The sequence below is a fragment of the Osmia lignaria genome, chromosome 12 (assembly GCF_051020975.1).
Source record: "Osmia lignaria lignaria isolate PbOS001 chromosome 12, iyOsmLign1, whole genome shotgun sequence".
Taxonomy (NCBI): domain Eukaryota; kingdom Metazoa; phylum Arthropoda; class Insecta; order Hymenoptera; family Megachilidae; genus Osmia; species Osmia lignaria.
In genome coordinates this window covers 11,160,933-11,178,779 of record NC_135043.1, presented here as the reverse complement: position 1 = coordinate 11,178,779, position 17,847 = coordinate 11,160,933, and the positions used below count along the sequence as shown (strand labels likewise).

The following is a 17,847-nucleotide window of genomic DNA, read 5'->3' as shown; positions in this document are numbered from 1 at the left end:
AATCGCCCGATCAATTATATACTTTAAACGATAAATATTTTATTCAAACCCTATTGCTATTCGGCTACTCTCCAGGGGAAGTACTTTCCATTGTGTACATTTTTTTCTTGGTCATAGTTGCAACAAGAAAAATGTATTCGCGGTGGCAGGAAGTTTATCAGATAAATTCGTTGGAAAACCACGGAACAGAAAGTAGCGTCGAATAAATCGTGCAAGTGGCGACGATCCATAAAATGGATCGCATTATGCGGTCGTAGGTGTTGGAGAATCCGGAATCCTTAAATCGCGATTGTATATCGTGGCACAGGTTGCATTCTTCGTGCTATCACCGATACGAGATAACAGATAACCGCAGAGAAATGTGTACCCTTGCTCCTTGTGAGATCTCCGACCGATAACTGGAACAATATTAATCGCGATACTTGTACCACTGAAATGTTTCACTTTCGAACACGTGATTCTCTTCTGTTCAAGTTGCGTTTCTCAAATCAAATAGCGTTTGTAACATCATTCATTTTCGTGCTCTTCGAATCATTTATCTTTCTCCTTTGGCATTTTTTCATGAATGCGTTAATAACGGCGTGGCCCACCCTGTATAATTGTTATATCGCTTGTAAAAAGATAATGGAGAAACAAATTCTTACGTTACTATAAACTGTCTGTCGGACAGAAGAGCACGGCCGGAAGCCACGGTAGGAAAGTTCGAACTTTGGGGCGAAAGTTTGACAGTTTCAATCCAACGGTCGGCCTTTGAATATACGCAGGCAAGTTCACCGGTTCCTTCCTTGATAACTAGTTCACCGCTTCCTGCTCGTCGACGTCTTCGCCGTCTTTTCCATTACGGGGAAACGGGGGAAAGCATGCATCGTGAATATCAGCTACGTGAACACAATATTCCGATTGCTGAATGCTGGTCGTGGGTTAAAAGAAAATGATTAAAAAATGTTTTAATATTATTTGTAAGAATATTGCAATATTGATTTCTGCATTGGAAATTTTCACATCCATGCGATTCTTCCGTCGCTGGCATCTTCCTTCGTCCCCGATTTAATCGGTTCACCCTCGGTCGCGGCGAATACCTCGTTTCCCGCGTTACGAATATTCCCCGTGAAATTATGGAATACGTCGCATACTTGTCGATTGGTAGTCGAGTTTTCGATCAAAGAGACGTACATACCTCTCGTTCGGGTATGTCAATAACGGGCCGACGTCTTTTGCATCGTCTGCGAGTCGATCCTTTGTGATTGATGAAGCGACCACTTTGACATCTGCCGATTATGTCGCATAGACGATCAGGATATATTAAAAAGAAGAAAGGAGCCCTGTCTGATTCAGAAAGCTGATGACGTGGTTTTTATTGATGAACGTCTGCATTGGTATAGTTAAAATTATTGAAAATGGTATATATCAATATTCAATGGCTATTTCGAATTAATAGCAAAGTATTAAAAATTTCTTCGAATTGCTGCTGCAAAAATATTCTCGTTCAAGCGGTAGAATTTTCTATCCAGTTTCATCGTAACCAAAAAGGTTCGAAGAATCCAGCTGCCGGGATTCCTTCCAATTTCTCCGACGTGGCTTTTGCACGACGATACCGCGTTTCGCCTTTTAATCGTTCGCCGTTTGTAACCAGCTCCTTCAATCGTTCTGCTCGTTCATCGTTCCATGCCGGTCTGAAATGCGTCTCGCGAGGCTGGAAAGGACGCGGAAGGAGCTGAAAAGACGACGACCAACGAGTCGAGTTTCCCAACGTTTAAACGTTTCACTCGCAAGAGACGAGTACTGTTCGGATGGCAAGCAATATCGTCAAAATTAAGATACGACTACCTAATTACAACCGTAACGTGTTAATCACCCCAAAGTCTATTATCCAAAGTCTGTGGATACCATTAAATCCTTCCGAAGATGTTCTTCGACGATATCCAGAGCAAGAAATTCATTGAACAATTTCCATTCTCGTGAAAGACAAACGTAACTTCAATTTCGGCCTGCACTTTCCTTCCAGTAGTCGCTCTCCATCGGGGTTTGTTTAAGGCGAGCGTCTTAAACCATCCCAATTTTTTTTCCTCCGCAAAGTATCGACGTTACCGGAGAGCATTCTTCCCTTCCGTTCGAAAGTTTCGCAACTTTCCTCTCAATCTTTTCTACAGTCACCCCTTGGCGACGCGACGCGACGCGACGCGACGCTCGGAAAGCTCATACGGTCTTCTCTTTTCGAGAAGAAAATACGCTTGTATTCGGAAAATCTTGTCCATCGATCGTGCGTATTACACCTCAGGTGTTTTCGAGTTTCGCTTCGGGCTGGAACGGAGAAGGAAAAGAGAGATTGGGTGTCTAGACACCGCCAACCCGCGTTAAAGGTGTGAACAGCGCCGTTAGGGTGGCATTACCAGAACGGAGATAATTTATACACGCGTGTACTCGCGTGTCGAAGGGCGTGTCATTCATTTGCGAATGAATGAATGAGAATGCGCGATTCATGGTAGCGAGAAAAGGGTTTCAAACGTTTAGGTTGAATAACTTTTTCTCTTTTCGACTTTATGTTTGTGGTAATTTTCCTAATATTTTCAAAATATTTCTAATTAATGGAAATTTTCATCCCTTTTTTGCTTTCATATTACATAACCCATCGGTATTTCGTAGCAACGTGTTCGTTGAGAAATAGATTTTCCTGGGGAAACCGAGCGTAGATGGCACGGTTCGATAACGGAATTCGAGGTATTCTCGAGTTTCCAGTGTGTCGTCGTGGTGTGACGAGGTAGGGAATGCGGCTCCAGAAGGTTTGGTATCGATGCATAAGTTGAAGCAGTCTCGTGCTCGTTGATTTATAGTTGGCCGAGCTTGGCCGACGGATATATACGCCCCCGACATATCCTTTTCCACACCGTGTATCCCGGAGTCTAGCTCTGCGCCGCGCCGTTTCTTCCGGTCGTCACGTTTTTACCTCCGGCACAAAGAAGTTGAGAAGAGAGAGACAAGGGAATACGGTTATATAAAGAGGGAAGAAGGATCAGAGACGGATTGTTACTTATGGTGGAGGAAACGGTGGTTCCAATGTCGTGGGACATATCGTTTGCGATCTGTCTTTCTCTGACGGTAACTTGGACAATTTTCGGGATATTTGTTGAATTTGAAAAATAAATATGCCTTTTTAAATATGCAAAGATTAGAGAGGTATGATGTTAAGATTACATCTTCTCTGTGTACAATGTTGAGAAGGGACAGAGTCTGAAAGTTACACACCGCGATCCGTGAAGAATTTAAAAATGTACGGTCGTTAGCAAGTGGCGCGACAGAAATGTAAAAGCGTCGGGGAAAGGCAAGTTCTCAGGATCTAATTCCACGACGTCGTTGTACACAGAAGTTCGCCAGCTCCTCGAAACGTCGAGGAATACGTAATATACTCGCTCAGTTTCTCTCGAGGGTAACCCGTTTTACTGTCGTGAAACTTCTTATGATTATGGTGGTTGTGCCGTGAAAAAGAAATGGAGAAACGGAAGTAGTAAAGCGCGTTTCATCTTCAGCTTACTAGTAGATTCATTAGTCAGGTTATCTACCCTAACAAACTCGTACGTTGAACATGAGATATACTAAATATGTATATAGTACTACATGTATACAAATAGACGTGGGTTAAACTTTACTTTAGGGGACACCAAATTTTCGACATTTTTTTCTTTTTTAATCTATAGTTTTTGATGCGTAGAATCTGAAAATGCAAGTCTTAACTTTAGGAATCCAATGGTTGCGTATGTGAAATATACAGTTAGGTTAAGATTTGCAAGGAAGTAGATATAACTTGTGTAAATGTTCGTCTGATAGTAAATTCAAGAAGTACTACTGTCATATGATAATCGCCACGAAACATTTGGTGAATTCAGTCGAGCTCGCAGCGATCAGCTTCGAAAGCTCCTACTCGCTTCAGTATTCCAAAGACGACGACTCTTGAATTTCAATTCACGTGTCTCTACACGCGTGTATCAATTATTTATCCGTCTGCATCTTACAGCATTCCGACGACTGATCGCACCTTTCTGCTTTCTGTTTCAGATCTCTTCCATCACCAGCTTCTGCAGGGTGAGTAGCTACTTTTTCATCGATTTAATCGATTATGACTTAATTTAATCTCGTATTTTACATCATTTTCATTTTCTTTTATCTAAATAATATTAGATAGCAACTGAAAATCACCTATTTGTGTGTTTGATAATAATTAGCCCCCGGACAGACAGATTTCTAAATTTTACACTATTTCTTTAAAAATTCTTCTTGCAACATATGATACCCTTTCTTTGAAAAATTACACATTTAACTTTAGGTTAATATCCTTGTACATTGTTTTGTAAGTTTGTATCTCGATTGACCCACATTCCGTTTCATCGTTCCAATAACTCAAAGTTAATTTCATTATTCTTCAAGATTACATCTGACAATGAGATTTAAATTTAATCATCGTTCGGTGTAACCAAAAACGCCTAGATTTCCCATAAACTAATGAAACTCGGATACTTTTTCATTTTATTAACCGTCCTAATTCTGAAGGCAGTGATCGTAAAAGCAAAATACAACGGGCGTGCTGAATAAATGCTTTCACCCGGAGAGCTGATCGATCGCAGCCTCCAGTGTCTTGACATAAATTTAAAAATTAATCGAGAGTTAAAAGCATCCGAGTTTCTATCGTATGGAATATCGGTTTGACATATTTTTCTGAAATATCGGTAAAAACAATGACTCGGTATATAGTGTAGGAAAGTAAGATGAACGCATTAAATTGTTTCTTTTCGTGTCAAATGCATCTTGATCCTATCTGTCTACAAAACTTTTTTTCGAAATTCAAACATATTTTTTCAAAGTAGAATTCTATATCTTTGGCTGCACTAACTCGGTTCACTATTAGATAGTATTAGTTGAATGAAACATACTTTCATGAAATGTTTCTTGATCAGTCATAATTCATAATTATTGATGATGTAACGAGCGATGTGTAAGAACAATGTTCATACATGACAAAGTGAAATGATCGTTAACGAAATGGAAGCGTCCTCGAAGGGAATAAAAAGTTAACGAAGAAAAAAGTTGATAGGAATGTGTGAAGCTCGTATCTCGAGGGTATAGAAATGGATGGAGAAGAGGTCACCGCCTGCGGACATAAGGAGATGGACGACTGGAGTCCTGTTAAAAATAGTCGTCGTTTCACGGATTCACGACAAACTTTCTCGTGCTTGATCCTTTGAGGCGTACAATGGCAAAAGCTCGATAGAAAGATCGACCATCGTATTCTCGAGATAACTTGAACGCTTCTGTTTCTATGCTCTCATATTTCTCTACAAATCGGTTTGAATATACGTCGCTCGCTTGCTTCAAAGATTGTTTTCTTTCGGATTGAAAGTTGTTCAAGCAAACCAATGGATGAAAGATTGCCGAGTTTGAAATGTTTTGTTACTGCTTATTTTTAGTTCAATTGCAATAACATTTAAATTGAGTAAATCATAAAAGTCCAATTGTTATAAACAATTTATGATTATTTTAAAAAATGGACTTTCAAAATTAATGATCCAATATTTATCTAATAAAAGAATTATCATACTTCGGTGTTTTTTTGATAAAATCTGAAATTTTTTTCAATGAAATTTTCTCAGAATTTAGATTTTCGTTCTTGGACAAAATACAAAATCACGATCGAAATTTCGTGAGGGAAATCTGGCTAAAAATGATGATCATTTATTAAAACGGTCGAGAGGTTTCCTCAGAGCTCTCGACCCTGACCATTCCACTAGTATTTCATTATTAATTTTTCTCCGGAAGTTGGACGGTGTCCAAAGAAGGTCTGCTCGCTGTGGAAATGTCGTGCTTTCGAAATACTTTTAAGATCGGGTCTGAAATTGGTTTTTCTGTGGCTAGAAAGGTAGAAGCTCAGCTTCTTTCTTCGCTCGTTTCTTCTTCTACGACTCTCTTACCTTTTCTAGGACTTGACACCCTTAAATCACGTCTTAGGAACGTCTTTCGACGATAACTACTTGTCGAACGATGAAAAGACTTCTTTGAAGATTCGAGAAAGTAACGATAGATACATGGACGATTGTATTTAATTTGGAAGATTATTTTCATTTGTTGTAGATAGGTATATCTTTATAAAATTAAATATTCTGTTAAATGGAAAATTAAGGTACAATATCATAATGGCATAAATGGTATAACATTAAAAGAATTAATAAATCCTGGTAATATTTTCCTGTTATTATATCTGATTATTTGCCATAGAAATTTTCCACGTGTGAAATATGATATTGCGTCGAGATGATGAATGAATTTCATCCAGTTACATTATACACATGCTGCGCGAAATTATGGTGGTTAATTCAGAGCAACATACATTTGTAATTCACGAAAATTAAATTAACAAGTTTGCTGATAACGCAGGACGCTGCGCGACGTTTATTTGACGTTAAAGAAATTATTTCATACAAATATAGAAAAATATTAAATTTTTATAATTTAAAATAATATTTCAAATAATATTGTCAAGAAATTGCAAAAACGAACAGCATTTCTTCTTTTATACCGATTTTACTAGAATACTTCTTCGCTGCCATAGAAAATCACCCTGCATAGTTAAAAAGTAAAAAAAAAAGAAAAAATGATGAGAATCATCAATACATCAGGCGGATTTTCCTACCCGATATTTTCAATCGGATTCCACTCGAATAAATTCGTCGATGGTTCGTGCCTTTTTTCTTTTTCCCCGCTCTCACGCGATTTTCCCTCTCCATTTTCCTGAAGATTTCGCGATCCGCTTTTCACGAGGAGGAGCATCGTCATAATTTACGATCTCGTTAAAAACGGCGAAATCATTTATTTTCGCGCGACATGATCTACGAAGGCTCTCGAGAAGAAAACGAGAGGGTTTTAAGGGTGAGTTTTCAAGCGGTTCGCGGAAAGACGAGTCATGGGAATAGATCACATTGCAACCACGTTGCCGCAATTTTATTGCGTAATGAGCACCAATCGAGCGTTTTTTCCGGCGTACGGTGTACCTCGTTGAAACCGTGAAATCCAGTTATGTACCTCGTTAATCCCACCGTCCTTTTATCCTGGTTATTAATGATTTGGAAGAATTAAATGAGATGAAAATACCCCTGCGTTCGCTTTGCACCAACTACGGGACTTTGCGGTGAAATAATGGGATTCGTAACGCAAATCTGCTGGTAAATTAATCGAACGCAATTCAGTTACAATTGGAAGTTGTTGTTGGAATCATTTACATTCTAAATGGAAGATCCTAGAGTGGGGAAAATTATCTTCCTATAACAAAGAAGAAATACCAGCGTACAAAACCGAGCCAAAAAAAGAAACAGCCGTGCAAAAGGAATTAGACGGAAAATTAAGGCCGGCAAGAAGAACAGAATGAAAACAAATAGTCACTGAAGGCGGATAAGCGAATAAAAGAAGTGAGGGCTGTTAAGCGAGGAGAAAGAGCCAAGTCCAGAAAAAGGCGACAGGTTAATAAAGAAACAGCGTAACTAATAAGAAAGTGAAAGAAGAATAAAGAGAAAGGGGAAGCGAGGTAAGCCAGCAAAAGTATAGGGGAAATAAAAAGAGAAAGAATTAATGAAACAAGTAAACTGCGCCGGACTGCAACCCTCGTGCTGTAATTTACTTGGTCCGCAAACCCATACATTTCCCTCCAATCCTTCTCTCTTCCCATGGAACCAGCTTTCTATCACCAGGGCAGTTTCTCTTCGAGTCTGCTGATTCGTATTCAGGAGTCCATCTAACGGAATCAGACTTTGGATCTTGTGGCGACGCCTCCGCGACCCGGAAAATTGCTTAACGCGATTAATTCGACCTATCCTCGATATTTCCTTCGATTAAACGACCCTTAGGTTAGACTAGAAAAAACGGGTCAAGGGTTTTTTGTTAAAGTTCCAAATTTCCAGTATTCCATAAATGAATATTTTTCTATTTTATTCTTCCACGAATTAACAGATATAATAGAGGTGAAAAGAAAGCGAGGAAATACAAGGAACAAATAAACTGGATGAAAATGTCGAAACAGAATTGTCGAGTAAACGTCGAGGTGGGCACGTTTTGCATCGAAAAAGAGAGTAAAAAAGTTGCCAGGGAAACGTCGTGGTTGCCTGGGAAATTGCTTAACACGATTTACCTGCCGAGCAAGATTTGCCAAAAGCTAATGTGACACGTGAAAACTGACGTTAGCTTGAAACGTACATGCAATAACGTATCACGGTTGACTCTTATCTGTTTCAGCATCAACGATAAAGGGAATGGAAGTTTATTGAAAATACATACGGCCGACTTGTCAATTGAAATTTACATTGAACGCTTGTCGATTCCTATATTGAATGATTGTAGCAAAAGAGAGTTGTATCGCCTAATGCATTTTATTTTGTATTTCGTATTTCGTATTTGGTGCTGAATTTGAGGCAACAGATTTTAATATTTCTCTATTAAAATTATACGCCTCTGAATTGACTTTACTAAAATGCAGATTTCTTTGACAGCTTCCGTGTATAAAAGAGATATTATGAAATTTGCTTTCATCTTTGAGAATTTTTAAAATGTACCCTTTTTCGGGCCAGTCTACCTTACAGAGGCGCACTCAACAAAATTTCGTTTCATTTCTTTAAAAAAAAAGAAAAAAAAAACAGAGTTCCATCTACGAAGACAATTTATTCTAAATTCTCGTACTCGTCTGTACCACGATTTTCGAGCACAATTTCCGCTCGGACTAAAAAAAAGAAAGAAAGAAAAAAAAAAAACAGATCCGACAGAAATGAAATGACGTTTCTAACACAGTTAAAAAAAATCGCATAAAGAAAGGAAGTTGCTTTCGAAAAATTTTGCCCGCGTTAAAATAAAAGTCGAGTTCCCGTGCGTTGAATCGGGATTTTATACAAATTGCGGGGCCGGGTATTTAAATTCGACCGTCGACTACCGTACAATCGTCCCGTGTAATTTTACCGATTTAACGAGGGGACACACTCGACCGGTCATTTTCATTTCGGTGATACATTCCACGGCAAACTGACACAAAAATCGTCCCTAACAATTCGGAACAATTTGCCGACCGACAAAGAGCCCATTCGATTCCGCGACAGAGGATTTCATGGAATTTCCTGTGTGTTTGTCAGTGTGATAGTGAAATTATTTCATTAATCTTGAGTGATGGAACTCGAAACACGAATAGGTCACTTATCTAACCTAGAAAGCTCTTGTCTTTAATTCTAACGTTTTCAATTACATTTTCATGCAGTTAATCTTGTTTATCTACCGATAAGGTAGGTAGAATACCTTCTTATCCATCTTCTGACCATCATCATCCCCTATGGACAAGATCTCTTCCAACAAAAGTCCCATAAAGTTTAGTATTTAGACAAGAGAGGTTGTTCTGCTGGAGAATGGCGTCGAGTGGTCCATTACGAGTTCACAGGATGGCGTCGATGGTCGTTATCGTCGCTTTTTCGACCTGTCCGTTTCCAGCAACGAACGGAAGCCCTTTTCGCGAAGGCTAAAGGACTTTGCTAACCTTTCGTCGCTCGTTTCTTCTCCCGTTCGTTGCTGTAATTAGACTGCTCTCCAACGAAGGATGCTCTCCCTTCGAGCATGCCGGTTCGAGCAATCTCTTCATAATTCTCCAGGTCTTATCCTACCAGTTTCTTCGCAAGCAAACAGATCTTAGATGGAGTGTGGGTAACCATGATAAAATTAAGGGTGAACGTAGTTCGTTAACGGGCTCGCAGGGCCCTTCCATCCCGTTAAGAGTCTTCGAGAAGTCTGGCAAGTTGAGAGGTGCATTACGATGTTTGCCCTTTCCTTGCCGGACATTGTGCCACGATATTGAACGAACACTTTCCTACCATTTTGCTTCTACTTAAATGATGCTCCTTTCTGGAGATATCTTGTTCTGATTCATGAAACGATATGCGTTCAATTTCTTGTTAAATGTCAAGGCTGAAATTAAATCCAGAATTAGTTATAGTTACAGTTTAAATAAAGGAATTTATGTACATAGCGTTAGGCTAAGAAATATTTCATTGTCGAAGGGTTAACTCGCTGTCAAAGCGAGTTGAGCGTGCTTTAATCCGAAATTGGATTGCAGCCGGCGCGACTGCTGTAACTTTTCGAAAAGTCCTTATGAACTTTGTTGCTTGTTGCAGTTGTCCGCCATTGTCGATGGGATTTACGCGGAACACGGACACACTGCGGGCTCGTTCACGCATTTGGCGAGCGATCGGCTGCTGGTGGGTGGAGGTGCCGAAGCCAGATCCCTACAGGGCGCCAAAGGGATCACCAACTTCGTTGGATGCCTAAGGAAGGTGAGTGATCCGTTTAAAGGATCGATGTGATCCACTTTACGATTTTTATTTTATTTTATTTTAGTTGACACAAAGGAGGTAGAATTATTAAAACATAATAACGTATAATAATTTAGTAGTGTTCTAGTGCTCTTTACATTCAACAATTAAATTTCTGGTGACACTAAGTAAATTACTTTTTTAAAACTAAATTTTAAAAATAAATTCTTGAAAAATTTTACCGCTGTAAGCTGGAATATTACATACACTTCAGAGACAAATTAAGGATGGTATATGAGAGACCATAAATCAGAAAACAAGAAAGGTTACCTTAATTTTAAATTAAAATTAAGCCATACTTCGCACGGTACCAATCTTCCTGAGAAAACTCCCCAAGGCACAACTAAATTAAATTACGCGATATAAAAAGATGATTAAAATACCTTACTTTATCAGTGGGAACATGGTTACATTCTGCGAACGTCTATGTCGGTCAGACTCAAACAGAATATTCCGAAAATTAATAAGAGCATCGCGTTTCAGTTAGCATTTTTAATTCGTTATCGTTACCACGAACGCTTCGTAACGTCTGCTGGTCGTCGTTTTATATGGCGACGCCTCGTTTCATTAAAAGATAAAACCGCACGCTACCGTTGTCCAAGCTAACGTAAATGCTCGATGCAAATGCCAACCGCGCTGGTTAGGTTGGGTGTTCATGGTTTTAATTATATAATAAATGATATCATACAGTAGAGCGTTTGTTAGAAATATTGCAAATGACAAGTCGGCTACTTGTGAATACGGTATACATTTTATTTATGAATAACAAGGCCATCTTGAACTGGGATAATCAAAGGTATCCGTGGAATTGAAAGGAACACTATCTCGAGTACAATTCGGTGAGGTAGGGGTGGTAGAGTTGTTCGTTGGATAACGAGCGGACAAACCGCCTCAGGTGGTGCTTTTAATTCATTAATCCCGTTCCTTTTCTAACTTTCCACCGTGGTCGACAAGTTTGAACTCCGTCATCGTAGCAATTACCTTAATACGAAAATTACAGCCACTGATATGCTTGTACACATAGTATGTCGTAATATGCTTTGTTCCTTTTCATTTTCTTTTAACCGATCAAGTTTCGTTCACTTTATTTTACATTAATATATTTAATGTTTCTTTGGGAATTACATTGAAAATTTAATTACTTCAAGTCAGTTCAATTACTTTGAATGTCTAGACATCATTTTATCAAGATATAATAACGATTATTACAGTCTGTTTAATATAGTTGACGATAATATGGATTATTAAAGACGGACAAACTAAACTTTAATGTGATGTTTAATTTTCATTATCTGTTCTCTTTAACATTTGTCATCAAACTATAAAATTAATATTCATGAGGGCAATTTATTCGCTAAAGTTTCGGGAAAAAGCGGATTGTGTCGTTGATGAAGCGTAGCCTAAAGCAGCAATAAAAGAAACGTATGAGCCAATAAAGTAGTCTGAGGAATGCAACTTCTACTAAGCAAAAGTCCAAAGTGAAAGGTTAACTGCGGCCATCGTTTTCGGGATATTGTGCCTTAAGTAGCATCGTGGGTGTTGTTGGTGTAGATTCGCGTAGCATGCAAATAGAAGTCGCCACGAGTTTCCTCTGCGACGCCGATTTCTTGCCGCAAGTTTCTACGGAAACAATTATGGCGACAAAATTATCCTGAGTCCGATTAGGAAACGTGGAAACGTGGAAACTTGGTAGAATCGTGGTCCGAGAAATTATTAATTGCCGATTTTGCTGGAATTGGATGCTGAAAGGGGAGATTGCTTCGGCGGTATCGTTTATGAAGTTTTGAAGATAGTAAGAGGCACAATAAAACGTAGATGTGGTAATACATACTAATGGTGTTCAGGGAATTGTTTTATTTACGAAAAATTTCAAAAAACAAAAGAAGAACAATTTTGAGGAAAAATAATCCAAAGCGTCTACTGGGTAAACATCAATTCAAACAAGGGCTTGGCGCATGATAATGGAAAATATCGTGCATGAAAAAAAAGGTGAAATATTAAAAGCACGTGCATTTGTCAAGAAAATTTATATGGCAGCGTACTCATCCCTCCTATTTCCCTCTATTTTTCTCTCGGAAACTGAAATAAACAGCCGGTTCGATACGCGAGGAAAAATCTCCTAGTCGAGCAATTTTTTTTTCATTTTTATTTTCAAACAATACCGAAAGTTTCATTTAGTAGAAACGAGGGTGGCTAGATTTTCGACCTATCAAAATCTGTTGTTTTTCTCCGTGGATAATATTGTTTATTCGACGATAGAAGCACCGTAGAGGTAATCTATACCCCTTTGGCTTCTTAATTACTATTTGAAATTTGAATATTTTCCCGCACTTTTGTTCGCAAATTACAGTGATGTTACTCGAATTTATATTAAAATTTTAATAATGTAAAAAATATTTGGTACATAATTTACAAGACACGTGTCCGTTATAATTATTTTATAAAATATTTCAGAGTTTTTCTATTGAGAAAATGATTATGTCACGCTCGATCAAACAACCTCTGTCATTTTTTTCTGCTCTCTAGTTAATAAGCGATCGATCGATTAATTAAGCTGATTACATTGTTCATGCGAGAGGTAAAAAGGGATGATCGTAAATCTGCTTGAAAAACGTGAAAATTTTAGCCGGCCGTGGTTTTAACGTTCACGGTAAATAATGTTCACCTCCCTTTGGGGGGATGAATCGCGATTCACCAGATCGATAAACTATATAAATCTTCGCTAATGCGTAATTACTATGTTAATGCGTACGTTAATAATCGTGTAACTGGATTTATCTTTCAATTAGACCTGTTCACCCGTCCAGAGTAAAAATACGTGAAATCGTAATATGTAAGTACTTACACTTGAGTACATTTGTTGTTACGGCCCTGTTATTATTACTTTCGTGATTCTACTCAATTACCCCTGATAAAATTTCATGCGCGATTTTAGTAGGGGACCCTTTTTTCAATTTCAGGCTGCCAATAGCTACAACCTGATAATTATTGTAAAACTCTTCCGGTTTAATTATTTCATTCTAAATGCAATATTTCTTCGAAATTTAATTTTCCAATTCCTGCAAGACAAGAAAATCCATCATGATCTGGTAATAACCAGTGTCAATTCGTTCTCTCGATTTACATCGCGATATTAAATCCGTTACACGGTATCCGGCGCGGTGGGTTCGTATTGCCGGGAGGATGTAATGAAAATGTTTTTCCACCCTTTTTGTAGGTCGAATTCATCGCAGAGGGGGTGAAAATGGAGCTGATCGAGGCAGCCAGGAGCGGAGCCGCCGGAGCTGCCGCCTGGGGCAACATGGATTTCCACTGTCGAGAGCCTAGAGCTTCGGACCCGATCACCTTCACCACAAGGGACTCTCATCTGGTGAGTAATCTCTACATATTATTCCATTATAAAAAAGTAGGAATTACACGTAAAAGTAGGAATTAAAACGTTAAAAAGAGGTTGAAGAAGAATTTTTTGTATAATTTATTTAAAGCTGTTTGTGTTACGTTCTTCTTTATACAATATAATCGATTGAATTCTTTATTCAAATTCAGTATAATTATTAGGAGAATTTAAAATTCAAGTTAAAAAGTTTCGAAATTTTTCTTATAATTGTGAATCCGTCTGGTAGACGAAAGATTAATAGCTGAAAATAACTCGAGAAAAGAATATTGCCGGCTATTATTTAACTGTAGAACATTGAAAGCTTCTTAAGTGGTGATAAGGTAATGATTTCCAAGACAATTTGCGGGTACTTTTATGGAGGCTTAAGGATCGAGACTGTAATGGCGTGGGCTTATCGAACGCGAAAATTTAAGCAGAACCGCGTCTGAATTACGCGATGCTGTTCGCATAGTGAAGAGCAGAAACCCGCTGAAATGCCATTTTCCCTTTAGTGCCTCTAGGAACGGCTGATGACTCTTCGTAGAATGATTGTCGAGCACGTTTCACGGTATTTGGTCCATTCTCTATACGTCCTCGCAGTGTTTCTCAAACTTTTGTCTAAAACACCTCGCTGTATTTCTACTCTCCTCGCGAAATTCTCGTTTCCGAGTGTCTGATATATATTTGGTCATACCAGTTGAATTTCTACGAGACTTGATGTTTAATTTATATGTGTTGCTTCAGTTTAATGGGAGACCATGATTATTTCGAACGTACAGAGTTTCTGGGAACTTTTATCAAGTTTGAATTTCAAAATAGATAGATATTCTGCTACTTCGAAATCGTAGAATTTTATTCGAAATGTTTCACTGTTTTGAATATTTAGTTTGAATATTATTTAAATTTTCTGAGCAAAGGGAAATGTAACGTTTGAAAAATACTTTTGTTTAGTGAAATAGTAGTAGATACTCGTTAGCTGTACTTCATAGAAATCCAGACCCAGAATGTGTTGGTAAAGGATGCTAAGCAAAGGAAAAAGTTTGAGAAACTCTGCGTTGCCAGGTGACGCGTAGTCTCGCTTTTAGAAACCACGAAACGTCGTCGTTACCATTGCAAATCCTTGTTAGCCCATCTATCCCTGGGAAGGTGGGCGCGAAGCGGAATGAAAGGGGTGTAGAGCGTGAACTAGAATGGGGGGTCGGATATATGTTCCCTCGAAGCACATTTCGCAGTCCTCTTGTCGACCCTTGTTTACGAGCGTGACCGTTCCTGGATTATGGTGACCATCGACGCACTTTATAGTGCCACGGCACCGAATATGTACTGCATCGACTATCGACTTGCCTCTCGTGTCGCTGCACGATTATCGTTCCACATTAATTCCTCGATAATCGAGGCCAAACTGATGAACTGAGCTACAGTTACGTCGTACAAAGTACAGTAAAATTGATGACATAATCAGAACAGCTGAGGTTCGAAACGAGAACCTTGTGACCAAATTTACCGTCACATCTTCAGATTGGAATAAAACGTGAATTATTTGGGATTTTATCATTTTTTGCATTTTCGCATCATCGTGACATTCGGAATATGTATAAATGAAATGTTTTATATTTCGTGATTACTGAATTTATATTTTTAACTGAAAATGTTTGACGCGTTTCAGTCATTGATTCTACATAGATAGTTATTTAACTCCACACACGAATTAATCTGAATTCGAGCTCAACATTGATGGAAGTTAAATTTCAGTTTATCTAATTGCAGTGTATTGATTGCTCTCTACCAATGTTCGTTATCGTTATTCACTGCTTTCGCAACCAATTAATAAATTGAACTTCAAAATTATTTCCAATAAAATTCTAATTTTCAGTTGAATACAATTTTATAATAGTAATGTTCAACTCTGTTTACTGTAGCTAAATTATAATTTGAAAATTAATCGTTCAATAGTATACACTGGAAAAGTTCCTAAATATAATTGTTTTAATAATCTGTTTTTTAATTATTAAAATCAATGCTGGTAGAAAACAGATTATTGATTATATACAAACCATTCAGAATTATGATTAAAAAAAATGGTGTCGTGTTTCTGTATCTCGCATTCCCTGACTATAGGTGCACGATTCTGACGAATAACGCACGCGTTGTCACAAGAGTGCACACGTGCAACGACATGCACTTCCGCCGCCAGTCGGATGCACTGGACGTTTTGCCACTCTCTCGAATGTATTTTGGCCCACTGCGGAATTGAATTCGTGCGTCCCCACCTGCCGCACCCTTTGCTCCACTTTGGATATTTTATTACCACCTTATCGTACATAAAGGTCCGAGACGAAGTTTTGGTACTGTTATTGAAAACTTAAGAGGGTTGTTCTTTGTTAAAATTTTGTAAATTCAATGGCTTACAATTTTTATAACAAAAGAAATATACATATTATGCTTAATGGCACCATTGTGCGTCGCGTCGTCACAAATATTATTCAATTAACTGCGCGTTACCCTTTCTTCGTTAATCTTCTAATTTAAAAAACCCCATGTTATTTTACTTTATGGCATTGAGCTTAAGACGTTATGTAATTACATTCACGGGTATGATAAGCGATAGAAAGTTACGAGGTTCGTAATTGAACTTCAAGCGAGGAACACTAAAGCCTTGTTCAAGCAGCGCAACTTAAAAAGCTGCAAAAAAATTATGTCATGAATTATAAAGTTGATTTAACCGCGTTGCCGAACTCTACTTTCAACTTATCGCGAAACTTAAAAAACTTCCTCCGCTTGCTCCCGGGAATGATATTTTCGAACGAGGATATGGAAAAGTTTCCTAACCGCATTCTGTTTGTTCGCTAACTAATAATTAACTTTAGGATCCATTAATTAATCAGGGAACAATGACGTAATTGGTTAACTTAAAATAATTATTTTTTACATAAAATTAATATCAAGTCATATTTTACAAAAGAATAATAATATTTAAAAATCAGAAGAAACCACAATGTACCAAGTTATTTAAAAAATTTTCCCTCGAAAATGAGGCGACACCTATTTGCACCGCAATATTTCGTTGTCTAACAAAGTTATGCAAATTACTCTGAACGAAATTTCCTCAAAAAGCAAGAGGAAAAGAAAAATTTAGCTAGTCTCTTTTAACCGCTTTCCCGGTGCATAATTGTCCGCTCTAGAAATAGTTTTATCTCAACAAAACGAAACGCGACAAACTGGATTCGCTTTGAAAACAATTCTCTTTTAATAATTATTCATCTCCCTTTTCGGCAAAAACGCTTTCTTTCCGTTCTTTGTATATTTTCAACCGACTAGAGAAAAATGTTTATCTTCGCGTCAAAAGAAAATTCTTTAACAAAGACTCTCAATTTTTTACCTGTTTTTAATGATCGTATTCTTATCTCAAAAGTACAGTAAATAATTTTAAAGGAAACATAAGCCAAGCCAAGCCTGTTTATCAAAAAATATGTATAAAGTATCGCTTTGAGGACTAAAAATTGTTGTTTGCGATAGAGTTTCACAGAAAAATAATATTGTCATTTTTTCGAGCACGTATCCATTTTCACAGAAAGCTACAACGAATTTTCGATTTCTCTTCCATCGCACAGTCTTTTAATTGGACGGCAATGCTGGATGGCCACGTCGCGTTATTTCCTTTTCATTCGCGGATTTTCATGTCACTGCTTTCAATTTCGATATTGAGAGATGTTGAATTAATTGGGAGGATCGTCCGTGTAATTCTTTAAAACCTCTCGATCGTTACGAGCTATTAGGATCCATCTAATTTATTTACCTTCTTTTTGGCAAAGCCATGGAACTCATTTTCTCTTCATTCAAATTTTAACATCCCATTATACACTTAGGAAATATAATCCCTCTTTTTGACAGACACTCGAACAATCTACGAATTAAATCTGAAACGAATTTTTAAGATCTATATTTCATAGCTTTTCATTCAATTTTTATTTTTAATTGTTACTTTAAGAATTGTTGATGTACGGTTTTGTTTGTTCATCTAGTTAGCTGCAATATGATCAGCAAAATAATTAGTGGAAATGGGAGTGTCCAACTTGTCTTAAAAGTTGTACGTTT

General features: G+C 37.8%; 1 protein-coding gene across 8 annotated transcripts in view; it reads left to right on the top strand.

Annotated features, from left to right (window-relative positions):
- The window catches only part of Nrx-1 (neurexin 1), a 183,001-nt gene that overhangs the window by 93,711 nt on the left and 71,443 nt on the right, over positions 1 to 17,847 (top strand). For all 8 annotated transcript variants that reach the window (XM_034337131.2, XM_034337129.2, XM_034337130.2 and 5 more), the window contains 3 exons: positions 4,051 to 4,077; positions 10,179 to 10,337; positions 13,594 to 13,746. In XM_034337131.2, coding sequence (XP_034193022.2) covers positions 4,051 to 4,077; positions 10,179 to 10,337; positions 13,594 to 13,746 — 339 coding nt within the window. The remainder of the gene's footprint in view (positions 1 to 4,050; positions 4,078 to 10,178; positions 10,338 to 13,593; positions 13,747 to 17,847) is intronic.